We start from the raw sequence: 20,079 nt of genomic DNA, 5'->3' as shown, positions 1-20,079 counted from the left end.
CTAGTAAATTTCACAGGGAATTACACACAAAATTCATGGCATTATAAGGCATTATGATTCACTGCTATTATATGACCACCAGCTGCTGGCTTAAACCTACTACATTTTCGTCTCTAGAACAACACAAGCTGAAAGGTAGAATTAAACTCCTTGTGGCAGACGCCACCTTTTTCATATATTTGCACAATATCTAGTGCAGTGGGACACTAATAACAATAGGAAATTTCAGCTTTTAATTTTAATCTTCAGTCTTTCTGGGTTAGCATTTACCTTTAAGGTGACTTAACTTTTTGCATGTAATTACAGTCTCTGGATCTTTGAAAAGAACTGTTTCTCTTGAGTTTTCCGAGTGGAATAAAATACTCTTATTAGCCTGTAACCTTTTTAAAATCCCTCTCCCATATGGTATTCATGTGGCATCACATATTACAATATAGGATAATACCCTGGATAATATGTGCTATCATGAATATCCTTACTTGATGAACAGGGTAATTAAGATCTCTGTGCATGGTGCATGATTACATATGGGCAACCTATTGGCATAACTCATTATGATTAAATAAAAATAATATATGACAAAAATAAGAGTTCTACCAGTATATCTGATATTTTAATCCATTTCATGTTTGGGGGGAACTGAAATATTAATAAGCAGGAAAATAAAGCATTCAAATTAATTCTAGCAGGAAAAAACCCTCAACTTTTCCCTCTTTCTTCTCTTTACCTGTTGACTTCTGGGACAGATGACAATCTGATACATTTCCCCAGAGGCTAAAATCTTGCGTTCCAGAATACAAGCTTTCATTAAAAAATTATAACTTGGAAAGTGATGTTCATATTCATGTGAACAGAATGCAGGTGCTCTTCTTTGCTAGTGCCTACAGACAGCCTGAAACAATCAATGTGACAAACAAAACCCCGCAGCTCTATCAGCTGATAGCAACTTTAAACGTCAACGATGAGGATTTATTGTCAGTGTTCTCATTGGTGTTGATCCCAGCACAATAAAAAATATAGGGTCCCTGATCGATAAGATCCTTTTAAGTCATCAAGTCCAATCTAGCACTCTGATGAATAACGTCCTGTAGTCGCTCAAGTTCCATCTCAAAGTTAGCTATGCTTTTTGCCCTCAAAGTTCACGGAATGAGTCTGCTTCACTCCGATGATTTAAAAGCTGCATCTCATTTCCAGCCTAACTATGTACACAGTTTTTACCCAATCATTTTTATGCCAAAAATCTTTTGTCTTAAATACTTGTTAGCTACCATTGCGTATTTTCCTCTCCCCCTCACATGCAGCAGCTATGTGACCTCCCAACCTTCACCTTGTCTGTCGTACGACAGGCTGCATATTCCCCTGATCACGGCAACAGCTCTTCTCTCCACCTCTTCCACTTTGAATCACTTTTCCATAACTTTAAACAGCCATCCAGGTGAGGACTTATCACAGCCTTATGCAACAGCATCAACACTGTCAATATTTCCACCTCTTCCTTCCCTCTGCAAACGCCGCTTGTGTGTTTTCTAGACACATCACTTTGGCAGCTGACAGACATTCTCTAACTTTGACTAGTACCCACGTCCTTTCTCACCTCAGTGATTTCCAACTGATGAGCTCCCAGTTTATAGCAGACATTCATGTCATTGATCCTGCAGTGCGTTACCTTGCATTCTGAATCTCTTCCCATTCCTGTGCAAACTCCTCTGTTTATTGCTCTTTGTTTGCTGCCTCCAAGGGCGCAGGGAAGCCAGGCTCTGCTTTAGGTGTCGCATGTTCAAGGAGCAGAGAAGGCAGGAGGAATTTATTTGTATAGAAAAAAGGGAAGGGCATGAAGAAGTTGAAGGCAATGCTGAAGGGTGCTTCTTTTCTTTTAAAAAAATTAGCTACATTAGCCTTGTTCTCCAGCGTTACTTTTGGTGAGGGAAAGGAAAGATGAAATTATGGTGATTTTTCCAGCTAACTGTAAATGACATTCTGCTTTGGGAAGAGTTTGGAATATTGCTGTACTGAAGAGGTGGGTACAGCAATTTAATTTTTTTCCTCTTTGCAAATTAAAAGATTTTTTTAGAACTTTTCCTTTGTTATTAACAGGAAAAATGAGTTGGTTTCAGGGTAATAATGCAAGTTCTTCTTAGCCCAGAATATGCTCTGTTTTATTAAATATCCTAAAATCAATTTTAAACAGAAGTTTTAATTACGTATTACTTCCTTAAAAAGGGCAAAGATGCGTTAGAGTGTCGATTATGCTTATAGCAACTTGGTTTCTTTTTAATTCTCTTCCATCCCCATTATCACTTTCCTGTAACCAATTTCAATATTACTAAGGAGCTTTCACTCAAATTGACATACATTCAAAACAGCTAACTAAAATTAATACATTCTGAATCTATGCTGCTATTTTTTTGAATATTTATTAACTTGAAACCTACGAACCTGGTATAATGGGAAGGAAGAGTCTCTCCTCTCTTTTCATAAGCAAATTTCCTGGTAAATTGTGACAGAAAATACTCAGTCCTCCTCATTAATGAATCTGTCTTACACTTCACATGGCATGTGACTTGAGTAGTCAATGATGGTTTTGCAGCCTAGAACAGAAATACCTAATGATTTTTTGAGCTGCTTCAATTCCAAAGCTGGCCATTTGATCATTGTACAAAGATGACAATTGTCTCGATACCCTGATTAAAATGGAACAAAACATATTTATAACAATAGTTTATTCTAAGCCTAGAGATAAAAATGCCTTTCTGCTGCCAAGTAGTCATCACCCACAGCATGTAATTAGCAACTTGCCTTCCACTGGTTTGAAAGATACTGCTACAATGTATGGAGATAGTAGGATTTTTCAGGATAAGGTGTGGAAAATGAAATAGAAACTGCTGAAAAGAAATGATAAATGTATTTTCCATCTGAAAGCTAGCAACTTTTTAGAGAAAATGCGTAAGTGTGGCTGGTTTCCCATATTGTTTGCTACAGAATAATCTTTAAACACTTCACAAATGAAGGGTATTGTAATAACATGGGAAAAATGTAGTACAATTATAGACTTGAACAGTGGGGTGGTTTTTTTTTCTTCTCTGAGACAGCCTCTCAGTTGATTACTTTTTTGACCACATGTGTTTCTTAAATCTTAGGCTACATTTTTCTCTTCATTATATAAATGAAACTTGCAAAGAAAGCCTTTTCCAGTTTAACTAAGGGGAGAAATTAGGTCTTTGCATTTTAACATACAACAGCATTCACTGGCTTCAGACCATGCCTGTTCTCATACAGTGTGATATGGTCTCATAGTCTGAACTCAAGAACTTCTGACTTCTAATCATAACCTTCACTGAGTCACTGCCCTGATCTTTGGCAATTTCATGGAGTAATATTCTATGTCAAGTGTGTGGAGAGCAATACTAATATCAATACCCATGACAAAAATACCCTTCAAGAACTCATTAATTAATATTTGCGTAGTATTTAAAAGATAAATATATTAAGCATTGTTTATAGAGTATGCATATTAGATTTGTTTTAAAATCTAGTTTCTGATTAATCCAAAGACCATTATGAATCTACAGTAACTTTGCCTTTTGGCTAGTAGTATTTGTAATAGCTTTAAAAAAGTAACAATGAAATGACTAATGACAGGCCAATGCCCAGAAGCTCCTTGTTTTCAAATGCCTACATCACTGTAATGGCTCCCTGCAAGAAAATGTCAACAAAAATAATACAAATAGTAATTAGTGTTTGGTTAAAAGATGTATCTAATCTTTAAAATGGCAGGACTAGATAAAGTATTTCTCTATTAATTGAAAAGTGTTGTTATTACATGTAACTCTCCAACCAATAACCTTTCCCTGGCTTATGGAATGATGCCCAAGGTAATCAATCTGTCTATCTTATAGACACAAATTGCTGTGGGAGTTGTAGTAATAACTACCATAACAAAAATGCCTAAATTTTACACAGATTTCAGCAGGACTTTGAAGGACCAAGAGTTTGTTTGCAGACTTAGAACCATGCGATGGTTAGAACTATTTCTTGCAGTAATAGCCTAAAAGATATAAGACCACAAGGCAAGATAGGATTCAGTTCCTTTGAGAAAGATAGAAAAATTGCCGATTATGCAAAAGGAGGAAGCACTGTGTGAAGACTTCACTGTGTGAAGAAAAATGTGAATGAGAAAGAGAGCATTCATGTGTAGAGGCCAGCAGTAAGAAAGGCAAAAAGCCAAGGCTATCACCAGGGAAGGTAGGCTACCTCTTTTTTAAGCCTAACTTTGTTGCAAGAAAACATATTTAAACATGCTCCAGATAGGAGAGGACTAAAAAGCCAAGCTGAACTGAAATGGAACTATTGCTGGAAGTTCTTAAGCGCATTTTGTCATCTTTTTTCACTGTAGTATTCCAAGGAAAGAGTGTAATCAGAGTTACCAGCTTGTGTGTAAATGTGCACACATAGTTATGTGTATGTATAAAGGCACAAGTAGTCAGCAGTGCTGTCAGAACACAATGTAATTTATATAGATAGGAATTCATTAAGGTACAATTTTCAAAGTAATTAGCTTGAAAACAACCAATTTATCAGAAACAGAACAGATATTCAAAGTAAGGATTCAATGCCAGATACTGAATGGCATTTCAGTGCCCAAGTTACTTGTTTTGGTAGGAAAGTAAAGGCTTGTGTGTACAAAGCATTTTATTTTTCCCAAGTTTAGTTAATTCATGCTGAAGTGACGTGTGTTCACATAAACTGAAGGCACACATTAATGGGAAATCGGCGAATTCAAATCTGAATTGTGGTATGTCTGTGAGGGACCTCGACAGGCTGGAGAAATGGGCCAGCGGGAACCTCATGCAGTTCAACAAGGGGAAGTGCAGAGTCCTGCACCTGGGAAGGAACAGCCCCAGGCACCAGGACATGCTGGGGGCTGACTGGCTGGAAAGCAGCTTTGCAGAAAAGGATCTGGGAGTCCTGGTGGACACCAAGTTGAACAGAAGGCAACAATGTGCCCTTGCAGGGAGGGCTAACAGCATCCTGGGCTGCATAGGAGGAGTGTTGCCAGCAGGTCGAGGGAGGTGATCCTTGCTCTCTGCTCAGCACTGGTGAGGCCACACCTGGACCTGGAGTGCGGGGTCCAGTTCTGGGCTCCCCAGTACAAGAGAGATGTGGAGCTATGAGGGAAAAGTCCAGCGAAGGACGACTAAGATGATTAAGGGACTGAAGCATCTCTCCTGTGAGGAAAGGCTGAGAGAGCTGGGACTGTTCAGCCTGGAGAAGGGAAGGCTCAGGGGAGGTCTCATCGATGGGTACAAATACCTGCAGGGAGGGTGCAAAGCGGCTGGATGGAGCCAGGCTCTTTTCCTTGGTGCCCAGTGCCAGGACCAGAGGCAATGGGCACAACCTGAAACACAGAAAGTTCCCCCTCAACATCAGGAAACACTTTTTCACTGTGAGGGTGACCGAGCACTGGCAGAGGTTGCCCAGAGAGGTGGTAGAGTCTCCGTCCTTGGAGATGTTGAAAAGCCATCTGGACGTGGTCCTGGGCAGCCTGCCGTGGGTGACCCTGCCTGAGCTGGGGGACTGGACAAGATGACCTCCTGAGGTGCCTTCCAGCCTCAGCCGTTCTGTCATTCTGTAGTGTTGGTCCACATCCTAGAGAGTCTTGAATCCTTCACTTGGAATATAGTCGGTTTGGGGCAACAGTCTGAAATGAGGTAAGCAGTTTCCTTGGCAAACATTCCCAGGAATAGAACAGAAGGCTCTTTGCTTTAGCGTCTATTCTTTACTGAATATATGGACACAAGTCAGTACATACGTCTGGGAACTAGGGTTTGGTCCCTGACTTGCATAACAGCAGCAGCAGCATAGGTGTTGCCTTAGTTCACGGTACAGACTAGCAGTTGTCTGCATGTGCTTCTGTTTTGCATGCAGTTCAGTAGCCCACCAGTTTCCCTCCCACCTAATTTCTTGTCTGGATTAACTACTCATTTACCTATTCAGTTCTGGGGTGGTGCACGTTAAATGTGACCTCAGATGTTGTGAACAGCCACAATTTTGGCATTTGTGGTAGTACTCTGTGATAACGCAGCACCACATTACTACAGTTTGTTTTGTGAGGTACTGGGGGCCAGGTAGAAATCTTGGCCAGAAGCACACTCAGCAGTGTCTTAAGATGTATTGCTAAGACATAACGCCCAGTTCACGCTGCAACGACAGCTCAAGAGCAAAAAACTGAAAAGTAGCACCAAGAAAGATCAAAGCTGTTAATATTCCTGCCAGAACCGCTCGGTACTACAGCTGCTGACTTGCAGTGCTAAAGCCCTCAGCTGCGAGATGTCTAGCACATCTCGGTGAGCATCCGAGGGCTTATGAGGACAAGCGGTGTGTAACACTCTTCTGTCCATGTTGGCCAGTGATAAAAACAACACCAGCCACTCAAAAAGAATGGTAGGAGGGAAACCATGCACATTTGTGAGTTTGAGCTCACATCCAAGAATTTCAGTCACTTTTGGCAGGCTCCCACGCCATACCTCATAGCACGTTGTAGGAAACATCCTTCGTAATAGAGAGGCCCCCAAACAAGACTGTATCAGGATACCCATGCAGTCGAGAAGCTTAACGTCGGAGAAAATCCCTCTGTGTAGGACATCAAGAAGGCAACAAGATTTCAGATGGACTCTCTATTCCGTGGATTAATAACCTCACGCAGAGTAAACGCGCGTGTCAACAAGTCCTCTGTCCTACTGGAAGCCTAGCTCATGGGGCCCGGGACCTCACACTGCTTTTTAGTTTAGAAAACATTAAAATTTGGGGTGTTCCCTCAGAGTGTGTCATGGGAATAAAAGGGAGAAAAAGAGGGGAAGAAGTAAATAACAATATTCCTGAATCAAGAGCTGTAAATTCTGCTGATGTTTGGGAAAGGAACAGTCAGGTGACTTTAGCTTTTTTCCTTTAAGTTTCTGTGTTGAGTGAGTCATAGGAGGAAAGGTTTGGACAGACAACCACCAGTGATGGAGTTAATCTGGTATATTGAACTATCGGCCATTAGGTGAGCTAACAATCATCAAGCAATTGTGAAGTAAATTAGCTAGATCAAGAGGGCACTTGTAAAATTTATTAATTTTATTTCCCATTTGTGAAGGCTAGAAGTCAGCTAACGCGGTTCAGACAGGGAATCGTAACTCCCTAACCTGCAGTAATGGAATAGCCCCATCTCCAGAGTGAAGGATGCAGAGTATCAGTGAGAAATACAGTGGGACTAACTCTGTTTAAGATGGGGTTAGAAAATTCAATAAAGGAAAGCAGTGAGGCTGCAAACACATTACTTGGCATTCTTTCAAGATTTTAACCCCGAAGTGCCTGAAGAAAATGTAATTGACCTTCCGGAATTTCCACCGTTGTGCGCTACATTTAAAACGATTCAGAAGTCAGTCAGATCCTAAACCTGCACGAACAGCGATGGTTTGACAAGCGGATTTGAGTTAAACTTCCTCCCAGCACTGTCGTAGAAGGGGCTTGCTACGGTTTTGGGTTTTTTTTTTTTTTTTTTCGGAGAAGCAAAAGAAAAACTCGCACTGTATTTAAAATCGGGGGTAAAAAACCCCACCACAGAGGGAGTCTGCGATTTGCTGGAGGTCGCGGGAGTTGCCTCGGGCAGGAGCCCCGGCCCTCGGTTCCCCCTGAAGGAGGGGCCGCAGGTGCCGCGCCTCGCTGAGGGCAGGAGGAGCCCGAGGGCTCGGCCCGGCCCGGCCGAGCCTCCGAGCAGCAGCAGCAGGAGGAGGAGGAGGAGGCGGCGACCGGCAGCGCCGCTGCCGGCCAATGGCGGGGAGGCGGCGCGGCGGAGCCCCCGCCCGCCCCTCGCCGGTGAGTGCGGGAGCGGCGGCGCGGCGCCCCTCCTCCGGGAGGGCGAGGCGAGGCGAGCGGCGCTCGCACCCCCCGGGCGGGCAGCCCCGCCACCGCCACCACCTCCCCGCGGGCGGACGGGCGGGCGGGCCGCCCGCGGCTGGGGCGGTGCCGCGCCGCGCTCCCCGCGCCCGCTGGGTGCAGCCGCTTCTCCCCGGAGGAGCGTCCCCAGCTCCCTGCGCCCGCCGCCGGTGGACGAGAGCGGGAGCTGCGGCGGGCGCTCGCCCTCAGGCGGGCCCCGGGCCGGTGGCATGTCGGCGGAGCGCGCCTGGAGGTAACGGTCGGGGCGGGCGGCTCCTCCGCGCGGTGCCCCTCGGGCCCGGCGGGGAGAAGTCCTCCGAACTCCGCGGGTGTTCCTTCCGTCCGCCCCGCGGTGTCCCCCGCTCCCTCCCCCGGCAAAGTTGGGCGCCGCCGGCAAGGCGGCGTCCGAGCCGCTCTCCGGCGGCTCCTGCGCCGCCGCGGGCACCGCCCGGCCCGGCCCGGCCCGGGAGCGCGGCGGGACGGGGCGGCTGCCCGGTGCTGGGGGCAGGTGGCGGCAGCGTTGCCGGGGCTCCGTCCCCCAGCGCACGGGCGCGTCCCGAGCGTCCCGCTGCGGGGATGGGGATGGGGGGGGGAGCGTGTTCGGGTTGGTTTGGCGGTGTTTCTTCAGGGGTTGTTTTGCTTTTCTTCTCTACTAGCTCACTTAGCATCTGCCTTCCTGGTGTGGTACCCACACCAACCCTTCAGCTGGTTGTTTTTTTTTTTTTTTCCCTTTCTCCTCTCTTCCCGGACTTTTTCTGTGCGACGCTGTTGCCCTCTAGTGTTTGCGGACGTTGGTTGGTTGCTGCGTTTGGGAACAAAATCGGGCATCCTAGTGCAGTAATTATTAATAGCTCCAGGTGTTCCTAGTTACTTGGATTCCCCAAATCCCATGCAGAAATTGGTGCGTCTTAGTGCTCGTTTCAACTGTCGCATGCAACCTTTGGGAAATGGCAGAAAACTTTTATATTATTTAATTTGCGACTTGATGTGCTAGATAATTGCTTCAGGCTTTGGTTTGGTGGGGTTTTTTCCTTTTTAATAAAATGGGAAGTGGAAGAAATGGGCTTTATTTCACAGCCGGTATCACCACTCGGGTCTCTCGGAAGGAACGGTGATGAACTCTGCCTTATTAACTCTTTACGCTTGGCTCGCGCTTGGCAGTTGTGGGAGAAAAGAGAGGGGGAAGTAATGGTATGGGCATGGACAAGAGAATGTGCCATACGTTTATCTTAAAGACCTTGGGCAAATCATTTAGTCTTCAGATAGTGACGTTTCTGCAAGTGCTGAAAAATAATAGGGTTTGTCTCAGAAAAATTGTATGGGATGTAGTGTGTTTTAAGATCCTTTGGTAGAAAGTATTGCATGAACGTAAAGTAGTAATCTGAAGACCAAACCTGACTTCTGTACTCTGTTAAAGTCTTCCAAGCATTCTTTTAAAGTATTTTAAAATATCATATATTTGATTTTTATAAATATCTTTTAATGACAAATTCTGATGCATGAATTTCTGTCCGGTAAGGTTCTCAAGTAATCCATGAAGCAATACAGTATGGAGCTAAGGATAACACGGGTACAATAGAGACTGAAAACTGCTTGTCCTAAGGACTTGAAAAAGCATATCTATCTACCAGAATTTTTGTTCTGCCTAAGCCATTCCCACTTTTTTTTTTTTTTTTAACATATATGAGAGAAGGTAAGCCCTTCAATATTCACACATTACCGGGTTTGTTATGTGATCCTAAAGGGTCTTGATGACTTCCCTTGACAGTTCATGTCTCGTATCACCATCTTTTCAAGTTGAAAATGTCTTCTTAATATGCAGTCATAAGATCTCATTCTCAGCCTGGATTTGATTGTCTGAGTTATCGCTGCTTGAATACGTCAGTCAGTAGAATAATGTTGTAAGTAGAGGTACTCAGTATTTGGAGACCAGTTTCATATTTTCATAATTGATTTAAAAATCTGAGTACTACTCTCCATCCCAGGCTTGGTTGTTTTCAAATGCACTTTGCTGTTTCCTACCATGTCATTTGTATATCCAAATATTTCCATTTTAGTAACACTAATGTAATGACTTCAGAATGCTTCCTTTAAGGTCATATTTCATAGTGGCTGGCGAAAGCAGGCTTTTATGTTCCAAGCAATTAAATAGCATTCTAATCATTGGAGATTTAAATGCCCATAGTAACATGCTGAACAATATGCCTATTTTTTGTCTATTCTTCATTTAAAACTCATCCTTCATTTAATTTATCAGGAGTATGTCGCTAGTGCTGTGGTAGCAGCCAGTTTGGTAAAGAACAGAACCAGGACAGAACTAGAATATAATTATGTGGATTATTAGAAGAGGAGAAAGATATTTAAAGATTTGATCAGGCATATGTAACCAGACAAATGTAATATAGCTGAATAATATTAATGACTTATCAATCTTGAACTAGCTCTGGGTTTTTGCAGTTCTTGATGAAGAGGATTTTTGTTTACTCTTTCACAATGTTTTTTTATGTCTGCATGTCACTATGACACAACTTTATTGTTTCTAATCAAGGGTCAGTAAACAGTTGCCCTTGCACAGGCCTGAGGTAAGAGTAAACAACTTTTTTTTTACTGGGCTTTGAAAAATGTGATTTGAGAGCAATTTCTCATTTGCTTGTGGATATTTTAGCTCAGCCCATTGTTTTAATCTTGATAGTTTATAACACAACTGAATTCAAGAAGAATGTTTCTTGTAGTTTTAAGAATCTCATTGATATTCATGATACAACTTTAAGAGATTATTTTTTTTAATTGTATGCAGTTTTATGTGTCTATCTTCATGTTTGTACCTGGTTTCCTATTTGAGCATCTATTAATTACTGTGTGATGATGAGAACTCAAAACTGGTACCATTTGAAGGATTTTTTTTTCTTCTTTTTTTTTAGTACCAGAAAATATAAATACCAGTTATGAAATTGAATGGTCAGAACCACATTTCTTTTCAACTAGAAACTAGTATGTTTCTGCTACATGGAAAAGCCAGTCATGCAAAGCCCATGGAAAGGAACGATGTGCACCATGAAAGTCTTAGTGCAAAAAATATACCAACAAGGGCACAATGTTTGCAGGGTTGCCATGACACTCACAGAGCAGAGACTGTCAGCCGCTGCCCATGAGTCTGAGCCCAGAGACTGGGTTCCAGGCTGACTGCAAAGACTTCTGGGGAGGCTCCTTTGGTATTTATTACATAAATTTTACTGCCAGAAAACACAAAATCAAGATTTATGATTTCACGTTCTTTATGTTCACTTAGTGCATCTCATTAATAAGTTAAGTCCCCAGCCAGTGTTGTCTCCTGTAAATATTTCCATTAGGGTTATTGTGCTGAAATGATTTATAGAAGCCAACAATTTGGTCACTTATGCTTAGCAATGAAACAACAAACTAAAGCAAGCTGCAAATGGTAGGAACTCAGCAGACTTCTTATGATGCAATTCCACTCTTTTCAGTTCACCATGGTATTTGTTCTCTCATCAGTACTACCTTGTTAGTGAATTTAAAAAAAAAACCAAACCCCTCAAAAACCCCAAACGAACTCACAGTTGAAGATCTCTATTGTGATGCATCTGTTTCATGCTAGTTTTCTGAAGATGCCTGTAATTGTGACCACCCAGCAGTACTGCTTAGAATTGTAAATCTTCCAATTAATAAGGTGATCCTTATTTCCTGTACCCACAAGACTTTCATGTGAACTAGTCCTGGGCTGCAGAAGTCAATTCTACAGTAGACGAGAATGACATTGAGCCTTGCTGTATTCGGAATAAAATGCACAACTTATTTCTGTGACTCAGCTTTCTTTTAGCAAGATCTTCTCCTCCATAGTGAGTCCACAAGTTAAAATTCTAAATATTGAAAGATGCTAATTTTCACATTAAGGAGGCATTTTGATACCTCATACTTGGAACAACACAGGTAAAAGGTTCTGGTCTGAATTTTCAGATGGTGGCATGAAAATGCAAAATTCTGTAGGAGGTCAAATGCAAATTCTTCTGAAATAATAAGGTTCTAGATAAAGAATGATGAGGCAGCTTTTATTGCTTCAGATGGTGGAAAAATACCATGCAAATTATTTTATAGGTAAAACCTATTTCAGCATTACCTTTGTGGAATGTTGGATGCGTATAATGCCTGACACCTGTTTTCAAGTGCTTTGAGATATATGTGGGACCACATCTTCCTTTCATTGAACTCCATGTGACTCCATTGAAATCAATGAGCTAAGACTGCTTATGTTAGCTATGGGTCTTTTTCATGGTTTTTCACTAAAACAATACTAACGAGTTTGAACTCTTGTGAAGAGTTTCTAGACTCCTTGATTTTTTAATTTTTTTTTCTTTAAGGCTTTTTCGTATACGTGGATTTTTTTTTTTTTGTATTGCAGTTCAAGCTCTTATGACTTCTTCATTCTTTTGTAAAGTATTGTATTCTTTTGTCGTGAAAGTAAGACTCCATAAGTACTGTCCTGTTCTGAAATGCTGCTTCTAACAGCTTACCCACTGTTGATACATTCTGAATTATGCCCTTTGTCTGGTTTTACCGTTGGAAGTGACAGCAGACAAGGACCATTTTCCCTGAAGCCATGTCTAAAGTTGTGATAAAGGTCACTGTAGTCGTCTTGATAGGACCCACAGTGTGTTGTGGGTGATGCACCCCAAAGATGTCTATACCACTGTCAAGTTTGGTGCATGATGACTTATTTTAGCATGGTGCTGTAAGATACCAGTGGAATATCTAGCAAGTACTGTTGCTCAGAGTAAAATCCTGCTGTTCATCTAGGAAGGCAACTGTACCTTGTCAGGGCTTGAAACTATTTTGACATTATTAAATGCACGTCTCTCTGTGGTTTTTTTATTTATTTTTTTTTTTTTTTCTTTCCATGTTCTTTTGAACTCTTGGCACACAAACCAGTCCTTAAGTAAGTGAAAATTACATAAGCATGAAGCTGGTTGAAGAGAGCATGCATTTAAAACTTGTGCCTTATTCTGTTCCATTCCCCTTCCTTCCTGTCTTCAGTGGTGAGGATGCCAAGTCTGTCTCTGTCCTGCTGGGTCTTGGAGAATTCCTCATTCCTCAGAGTCAAACCTCGCATCTGTCTTGGCATTTCCATCCTCTTCTTACAGCTGCACTCTGTAGCCCCAGGAGGTACCTGCAATTAGGAGCTAAGGGTAAAATGACAGAGGGTTTTTTTCAAGAAAATACAGGTTTCTGGGCTGGCTCCATATTTTCTGCTTCACGGAGTGGCATTAGGAACTGCGTCCTTGCTGCAAATGTTTCAAGTGCTCCTGCTGCCTACTTTAGCAGCCCTTGGGTTGCAACCCTTCTGTAACAACTCATTCAAACAACTCTGTCTAATCAGCTCTTTCTTGCCATGAGCTCAGGTCACTGTAAATTTTTCTGGCTCCCGGCAGGATTCTCACGTTCAGGTGACTGTCAGAAGCATAGGCTGGTAAAGAAAGAAACTTCTAAATGATGCTGCTGGGAACTTCCTCTCAATAGGATTTTGGTGGTTTCTGCCATGAGAATAGGGGTGTTTTGGGGCTGTGTTAGAGGAGCTTAGGGCTAAAAGAAGCAGACAAGCATTGTGCTTGGTGGTGGTGTGGTGGTTGACTTTGTGTCATTCAAAGAAGTGATTTGTTGTACTTTTGTCAGCAAGAGTTCCGCTTTGCAGGCTTGCATCTCATGTAAACCAGGCCTGAGCTCTGTGTGAGGTAAGCTAGCCAGGTCTGTGGTTGTTGAAGATAAGTAGGCCTACGTACAGCTTTTCTACAGAATGCAGTAAGGATTAATTTTAGCCACTAAAATTATGAGTTTCTTGGCATTCAGGCAGCTGAATTGGAAATGCAAAAATGACGAGAATCCTTTGTGTGTGTAATGAAAAATCATCTGTCTGGAAACATCTCTCTGGTTTTACTCATTCAGGATGGAGCTCCTTCTTTGTCACCTGACTTCTTACCATATTAAATATCTCTTTTCTGCTATCTCAACCAATGTTCTTGAAGCTAGTGTGACAAGGGTTGGACATTTCAATACTAAAAAATGTTCTTTGAGTTCTAAAGGTACTTTCAGATTCTTGTTTGGTCTTTATACATTCTTTAACTTCTTTTCAGATACATGCTTCTAGAAACTGAGAAGCTGGGATTTTGTTATTTTTGTCTAACACTGATTAATGAGCCTATATGCCTGGGTGAAAGGCAAGTCTCCTGTCTAAAAGCTATGTGCAAGTCTTTGGGCAGCTGCAGGTAAGGTTCAAGGCTGGGTGGAAGTCCACCTGGAACAGAAAGGGTTAATATACTGGTATCTGGGAGTAGAAGGCGAAGACAGTAGAACATATCCAGAAAGGAAGCTTATCTGGTGAGATGCAGGTTTAAGGGGAATCTTAATTATGAATGAGACAGCTTGCATACGCTTACTCTTGGTGCTTAATTTTGCTGTTTTGATAAATAGGATGCCATGTAGTTTCTCTCTTTCTCCTTATCTCATTTTCCTACTCATTTATTTTTACTTTGTGCTCATCCTGTACCTGGCACTGGGAGGATCAATCTTTGGGATTTAATTAAAGTTGTGGAAATTACATAGGTGCTGTTAAGTACATCATATTTTTTAACTTCTTTGAAAACCTGGAGTGAAACACCACCTTCTTTACACTGTGGTATGAGGAGCTCTTGTCAAGTGGTTAAGTGGCCGAAGTACATGACATGTTGTTTGGTTTTGTCTGTTGTTTGGTGTTTTGGTTTGGTTTTTTTTTTTTTCCCAAGTCCCTTTTTTCCCCTTTATTAATATGTAATCTTTATATACTTCAAATTCTTTTGTATCAGAAGCTGACTGTATTTTTTCTATTATCATCTGCTCCCCGATTCAGTACTGAAGGTTGTCAGCCATTCTAGGAATCAGAATTTCTAATGAAAACCTAGTAAACCTTAGGAAGTACAAAACATGGGATAGAGCTTGAGTAGATATCATTTGTTATCATGATGTCTCAAGAAAATTTTAATTCTCTCTGTCAATTTGTACAGAAAAGTTCATATTTTCTATTGGTTATACTTCTGGACCTTCTTGGTATTCACTTTTTAAGTCCTACTTTATTTTCTCAAAAAAACTGAGCATGGAAGGATTAAGCACTCAGTCAAGAAATTACCATATTAACGTTATGCCCATAGCTTATCCTAGTCCCATTTACAAAGGGGAATGGATGTGTACTACATTGTGAAGTTACAATAGTGTGTTCTAGATCTTAATACCCTTAGTATTTTTTCAAAATCTGCTGTTAACCTTCCTTTATAATTTATGGTACTTCCTTAATTATTTTATGCTTCTCACATTGTTCAGTTGTTTTACTAGAAACTTTTGACAGCAATTGTACTGTTAGCTTGAAAAATGACTGCTTTTCTTAGGTGCAAGTCAAAGCATAAATATATCCTTAGGTGATCTGCCTCTTAAGTTAGCTTTTGATTTATTACTCTCTTCTCAAATTTAAGAGCTGGATTATTTTATGTTTTTTCTTAATACAAAGAAATACAAACTGCTTCCAACAATTTGCAAGGCAGTACACAGTCCAGTAAAATGCTATTTGTTTACTTCTAATGTTGCAGGAAAAAGTATGGTTTTGCTTTAAAAATACTCCTGTAATACATGTAATACAGAGTATATCAGTATGTATGTATACAACAGTTAAAATGTGCATGTTTTTCTAAGAACTTCTTGGTTCTTCAAAAATTAATATAAGACAGAATTTGTTTAATCATGTAGACTGATGCTTGCCCAGCTTCTTGGGGGTGGAAGGAGGAAGGTTATAAATTTTCTTCAATGTTTAGGTTGTCAGCAATTGTCTACTTGGAGTTAACTTTTATCTTTGGGTAAAAACTTTTCAGAAAAACACTAAGTTCTTTGCTGCTGTGTTTTGCTTTTCAGTGCTCTCTGTGTGTACCCTCTTTTACTTGATCCTCTGGGGTAAGGAGCCTGTGAGATTGAGACATGCAAATGCACATGGCAACTAGTGGGAACAGGAAGAAATAACGCTACTAATACAAAATTTCAAAAGAAACTATCGAAGTTTTGAGCTGTTTGCTCCCAAACCTCTGTTTGGCAGTGATTTCTGTGCTCACCATTAGTTGAAGCGTGATGATACTTCACAAGTGTAATGCCTCAATTAAATCTCTGATTTTCTTTTCTTCTAGACTATACCTTCTGTAAAGCTTTGTGGAAGATAGATGTGTGTGCTGCAATGGTGACATAAATATTCCAGAGGACTGGAACAAGTTGTTGAGAATCTGTGTTTGTTTTTAATGCTGCTGTCGAGAACAATCTAAGGCAAGTAAACAACATGAGTTTTATCATGAAACTTCACAGACATTTTCAAAGAACAGTTATTTTGCTGGCCACTTTTTGTATGGTGAGCATAGTTATTTCTGCGTACTACTTGTATAATGGCTACAAACAGGAAAATGAACTTTCTGAAATCTCTTCAGAAGTGGAATGTGGTGATCCTCAACTGTTGCCATACAAGCTGATGGAGATGAAGACCATGAAGCCTATTGATCCCCTGAGGACAGATCTCGTAGTGCTGGTGTTTGTGGAAAGTCAGTACTCAACATTAGGCCAAGATATAATAACCATTTTAGAATCTAGCAGATTTCAGTTTCACATTGAGATTGCACCTGGGAAGGGTGACCTTCCAGTGCTTATAGACAAAAATAAAGGCAAATATGCTCTCATAGTTTATGAAAATATTCTAAAGTATGTGAATATGGACTCTTGGAACAGAGGCCTTCTAGATAAGTACTGTATAGAATATGGTGTAGGTGTTATTGGATTTCACAAAGGCAATGAGAACAGCTTGCAGAGCTTTCAGTTGAAGGGCTTTCCTTTCTATGTCCACAGCAATCTGGGTATTAAGGACTGTTGCATTAACCCTCATTCCCCACTGCTCCATGTGACTAAATCTTCTAAGCTTGAGAAAGGTCCCTTGCTTGGAAATGACTGGGCGGTTTTCCAGATTAATCATACAGCTTATCAACCAGTGATATTTGCAAAAGTAAAGACACCAGAAAACCTTTCACCACCTGCTGCTATAAGTGCTCTCTATGCCACGGTAATTCATGACCTGGGGCTCCACGATGGGATTCAACGAGTCCTTTTCGGCAATAACTTGAATTTTTGGCTGCACAAGCTGATTTTCATAGATGCCATCTCTTTCCTGTCTGGAAAGAAGCTCAGACTGTCCTTGGATAGGTACATTCTGGTTGACATAGATGACATCTTCGTTGGGAAGGAAGGAACGAGAATGAACACCAACGATGTACAGGTAAAGTATATGCACAAACTAATAGTCATTACAGCAAAGTGCTTTCTTTTTTTTTTAAATCTTAAAGTCAATAGTTATTAACAGTTGGAACTCACGGAGGACACAGATCAGTAAGTACCAACGCAAACTGTTTGGACCTTGAGAGAGAAGCCAGTCTGTGTAGCAGTTCCTTCAACCTGCAGGCTGGAGGAAAGTCTGTGCAGCATCGCTTGTACCTGTACTAGAAAAGAATGTAAGATAAGATGACTCCCTGGTTACTATCACTTGTTTTCTCTCAGATGACAGGCAAGTCCCTGCTGAGCTAAGTTCTATAAACGGGTTGGTGGGCACCTCTGAATTCCGTTCCCCTTACTATATATGGAAAATAGTCTCCCAAAAGGAAATTAAAGACAACTAGTTGCTAAGTAACTGAAAAAGAAAAGTGAGTAAGAGTGGTAGTGTTTTCACACACGGCACAACCCACCCAACATGCACAATTCTAAACATAATTGTAGAGTGTTTAACTCTCTGGTCTGGTGATTAGCTTTGATCTAAGCACATACTTTCAGTGTGGCATTTGAAAACAGCACAGGACTTCAGGGCTGGACCCAAGAGCTATTCATATGTAATGTGCATGTTGCTAGTCTTACAAGCAGGAGGTAAATGTGGTGAGCAAAAGTAAATGTCAACGTAAATTTTGAAGAATGGACTGGATTATTAGCTGTTTGACATAGGTTTCAGATGTCAGGAGTTAGTTGCAGCATTTCACCTTTCTTGTCTCTGTTTTATGGCTCTTGCTTGCAAGCAATTTTTGTGTTAATATTGGTCTTAAAAGCTTGTTCTGGTGCTAAATGACTTGACGATTTCCATTTTAACATTTTAATTTGTACATTCCTGAAGGTCATTTTTCACTCTATTGGGCTGTTCAGTGAGGTGGTAGTTACGGCTCAGTAGGAGTAACATCTTAACATTATTTCTTGCTGTATACCTCGCTTTCTTTTTGTGAAGAGTGTTGTTACAAAGCGGGTAGTTAGAGGTCACCTTGCACGACTGTATTTGGTCTAGAAGCTAAAAATCTCTTAAGATGCTGATTGTTGCCCTGTTTGTGCTAAAAATAAGGGAGAATGTTTTGTTAGAACTTTCATAATGGAAGGAGGAACTGGGAAAAGGAAAGGCAACGGCAGCACTGCGTGCAGTTGATGGTCATTTTTGTTTCATTTTTAACTAGGCTTTTGGGTTTTTCAGTGTTAATGTATTTGTCAAGCTGCAGTAGCCCTGCATATATTGCTTCCTTAAACAAAAGGTTTGAACTTGTAGTTACGCTTTGATTTGCTTTAAAATTGCAGCATACACTCTTTTCCAAAACATTCTCTGCATGTGCAATTATAAATAAGATACACCTCCTATAAGTAGGTGTTTTCCTTATACAAACAAATTGCATGGGAGAGAGCTGGAGTAAAGGTGAAAATAAATGGAGTTTCTGTGTAGAACATGATGGCAGCATTTGAGTGAGGTGGGTGAGCATGCTTTGAGAATCTCCTAAGTGCAAACTGAAATTGCAGGAAATAAATAAGGTCTGACCCACATCACTGGCAAAACTCCTGTTGTTCTGCAGAAGCAGCAGTTTCTGGTAACAAAATATGTAAAATAAAGCCTGAATAAATCTCCCACTGTGGTGTGCAGTAGCAGTTTGCAACAGTATGTTTTGTATTGTTTCTCTTTGTGAGTGACACCTTAGGATTGTCATTTTAGGATAAGTTAGGGCAATTAATTGCCAGAATTACTTACCAGAAACAGGAGGCTATTGAGACAAATTTAATTAAAGCAGATTCAGAAGGATAAACTGTTGTTTTGGGAGAGTAATTTGCAGTATGTCAGAATGTTATCTTCCCAAAATAAAACTGTCAAATTAAATAGAAATAATATTAAAGTGGAAATAACTTTTAAGTAGGATAATTTCATTTATACAGAACTGTGTTCTGAAACAGTGGAATCTGAAGAAGTGCTCCCTTCTGATTCTTCATTTACTTAAAGTTAAAGTGTTCTATTAAACATGTTGTTAGGGCTGTCAGATGCAATGCATCTTCATTACTATTAATATCAAAGGAGTTATCCTCTGTGGCACAATGACATGTGGAAGGAATGAAATAAAATCTATTTGCGGTAGTTGAAAATCCGTTATTGTAAAGTATATTTGCAGATAAATGACATCCTATTAAACAGAAGTGTTTTACTGAGTTCTGCTGCATTGACTGTGACAGAATTGTGCGCTGCAAGTGTGAAAATAGGTTGCTAAATGCAGACTTTGTATAATTTCAGTACTCAAGATTAGCTCATTTCTACTAAGCTTACGTTTTGAATACTAGCAACGTAGAATTGGGCATAATGCTTCTTTGTCTTTTAATTTTGTTTGACGTGTCTCCTATTTAATATTTTCTGCATATACTCGCATCTGGTAGGACTGTGAGCTTGCTGAGAGTAAGGTTAATGTTTCTACATGTGCTCGGTTAACGCAAAGTAACCTAAAACACTTCAGAAAGCTCCCAACATCCAGAGAACCTCTAGGATTGGTTCTGCCCGTTCCTCTGGATAGGGCAGAGTTCAGAAACTGGAGGGTTAATGCAGAACTGATAGCAAAAATAATCACTCATGATTCACTGCCTAACTCAAGAAGGCAGCATTTGTCTTGGGTCTTCTGAGACAAAGGCTTCGCTCTGTTGAGTGCATAGAGAACCTAGATTCGCTTTAGAAGGACTGATTCACTAAGTCTCTAAAGTTCAGGCACAAGTTACGTGAGCAAGTTGAAAGCTATGTCTGTACTGTTCTTTCACTGCAAGAGTTAAAAT

General features: G+C 40.9%; 1 protein-coding gene across 6 annotated transcripts in view; it reads left to right on the top strand.

Annotated features, from left to right (window-relative positions):
• LOC115345977 (bifunctional heparan sulfate N-deacetylase/N-sulfotransferase 3) overlaps positions 1-20,079 on the top strand; it is a 336,206-nt gene that overhangs the window by 253,002 nt on the left and 63,125 nt on the right. For 2 of the 6 annotated variants that reach the window (XM_030025568.1, XM_030025577.2), the window contains one exon: positions 16,128-17,254. In XM_030025568.1, the coding sequence (XP_029881428.1) occupies positions 16,274-17,254 (981 nt within the window). In that variant the 5' untranslated portion in view covers positions 16,128-16,273. Of the gene's footprint in view, positions 1-7,785; positions 7,858-7,914; positions 8,171-14,079; positions 14,193-16,127; positions 17,255-20,079 lie in introns of those variants that run through there. The other 4 variants (XM_030025590.2, XM_030025559.1, XM_030025584.1 and 1 more) reach the window with 4 other exon arrangements.

The sequence above is a fragment of the Aquila chrysaetos genome, chromosome 1 (assembly GCF_900496995.4).
Source record: "Aquila chrysaetos chrysaetos chromosome 1, bAquChr1.4, whole genome shotgun sequence".
Classification (NCBI taxonomy): Eukaryota; Metazoa; Chordata; class Aves; order Accipitriformes; family Accipitridae; genus Aquila; species Aquila chrysaetos.
Note: the sequence above shows the minus strand (reverse complement) of the source record. Positions and strands in the feature narration are given on the sequence as shown.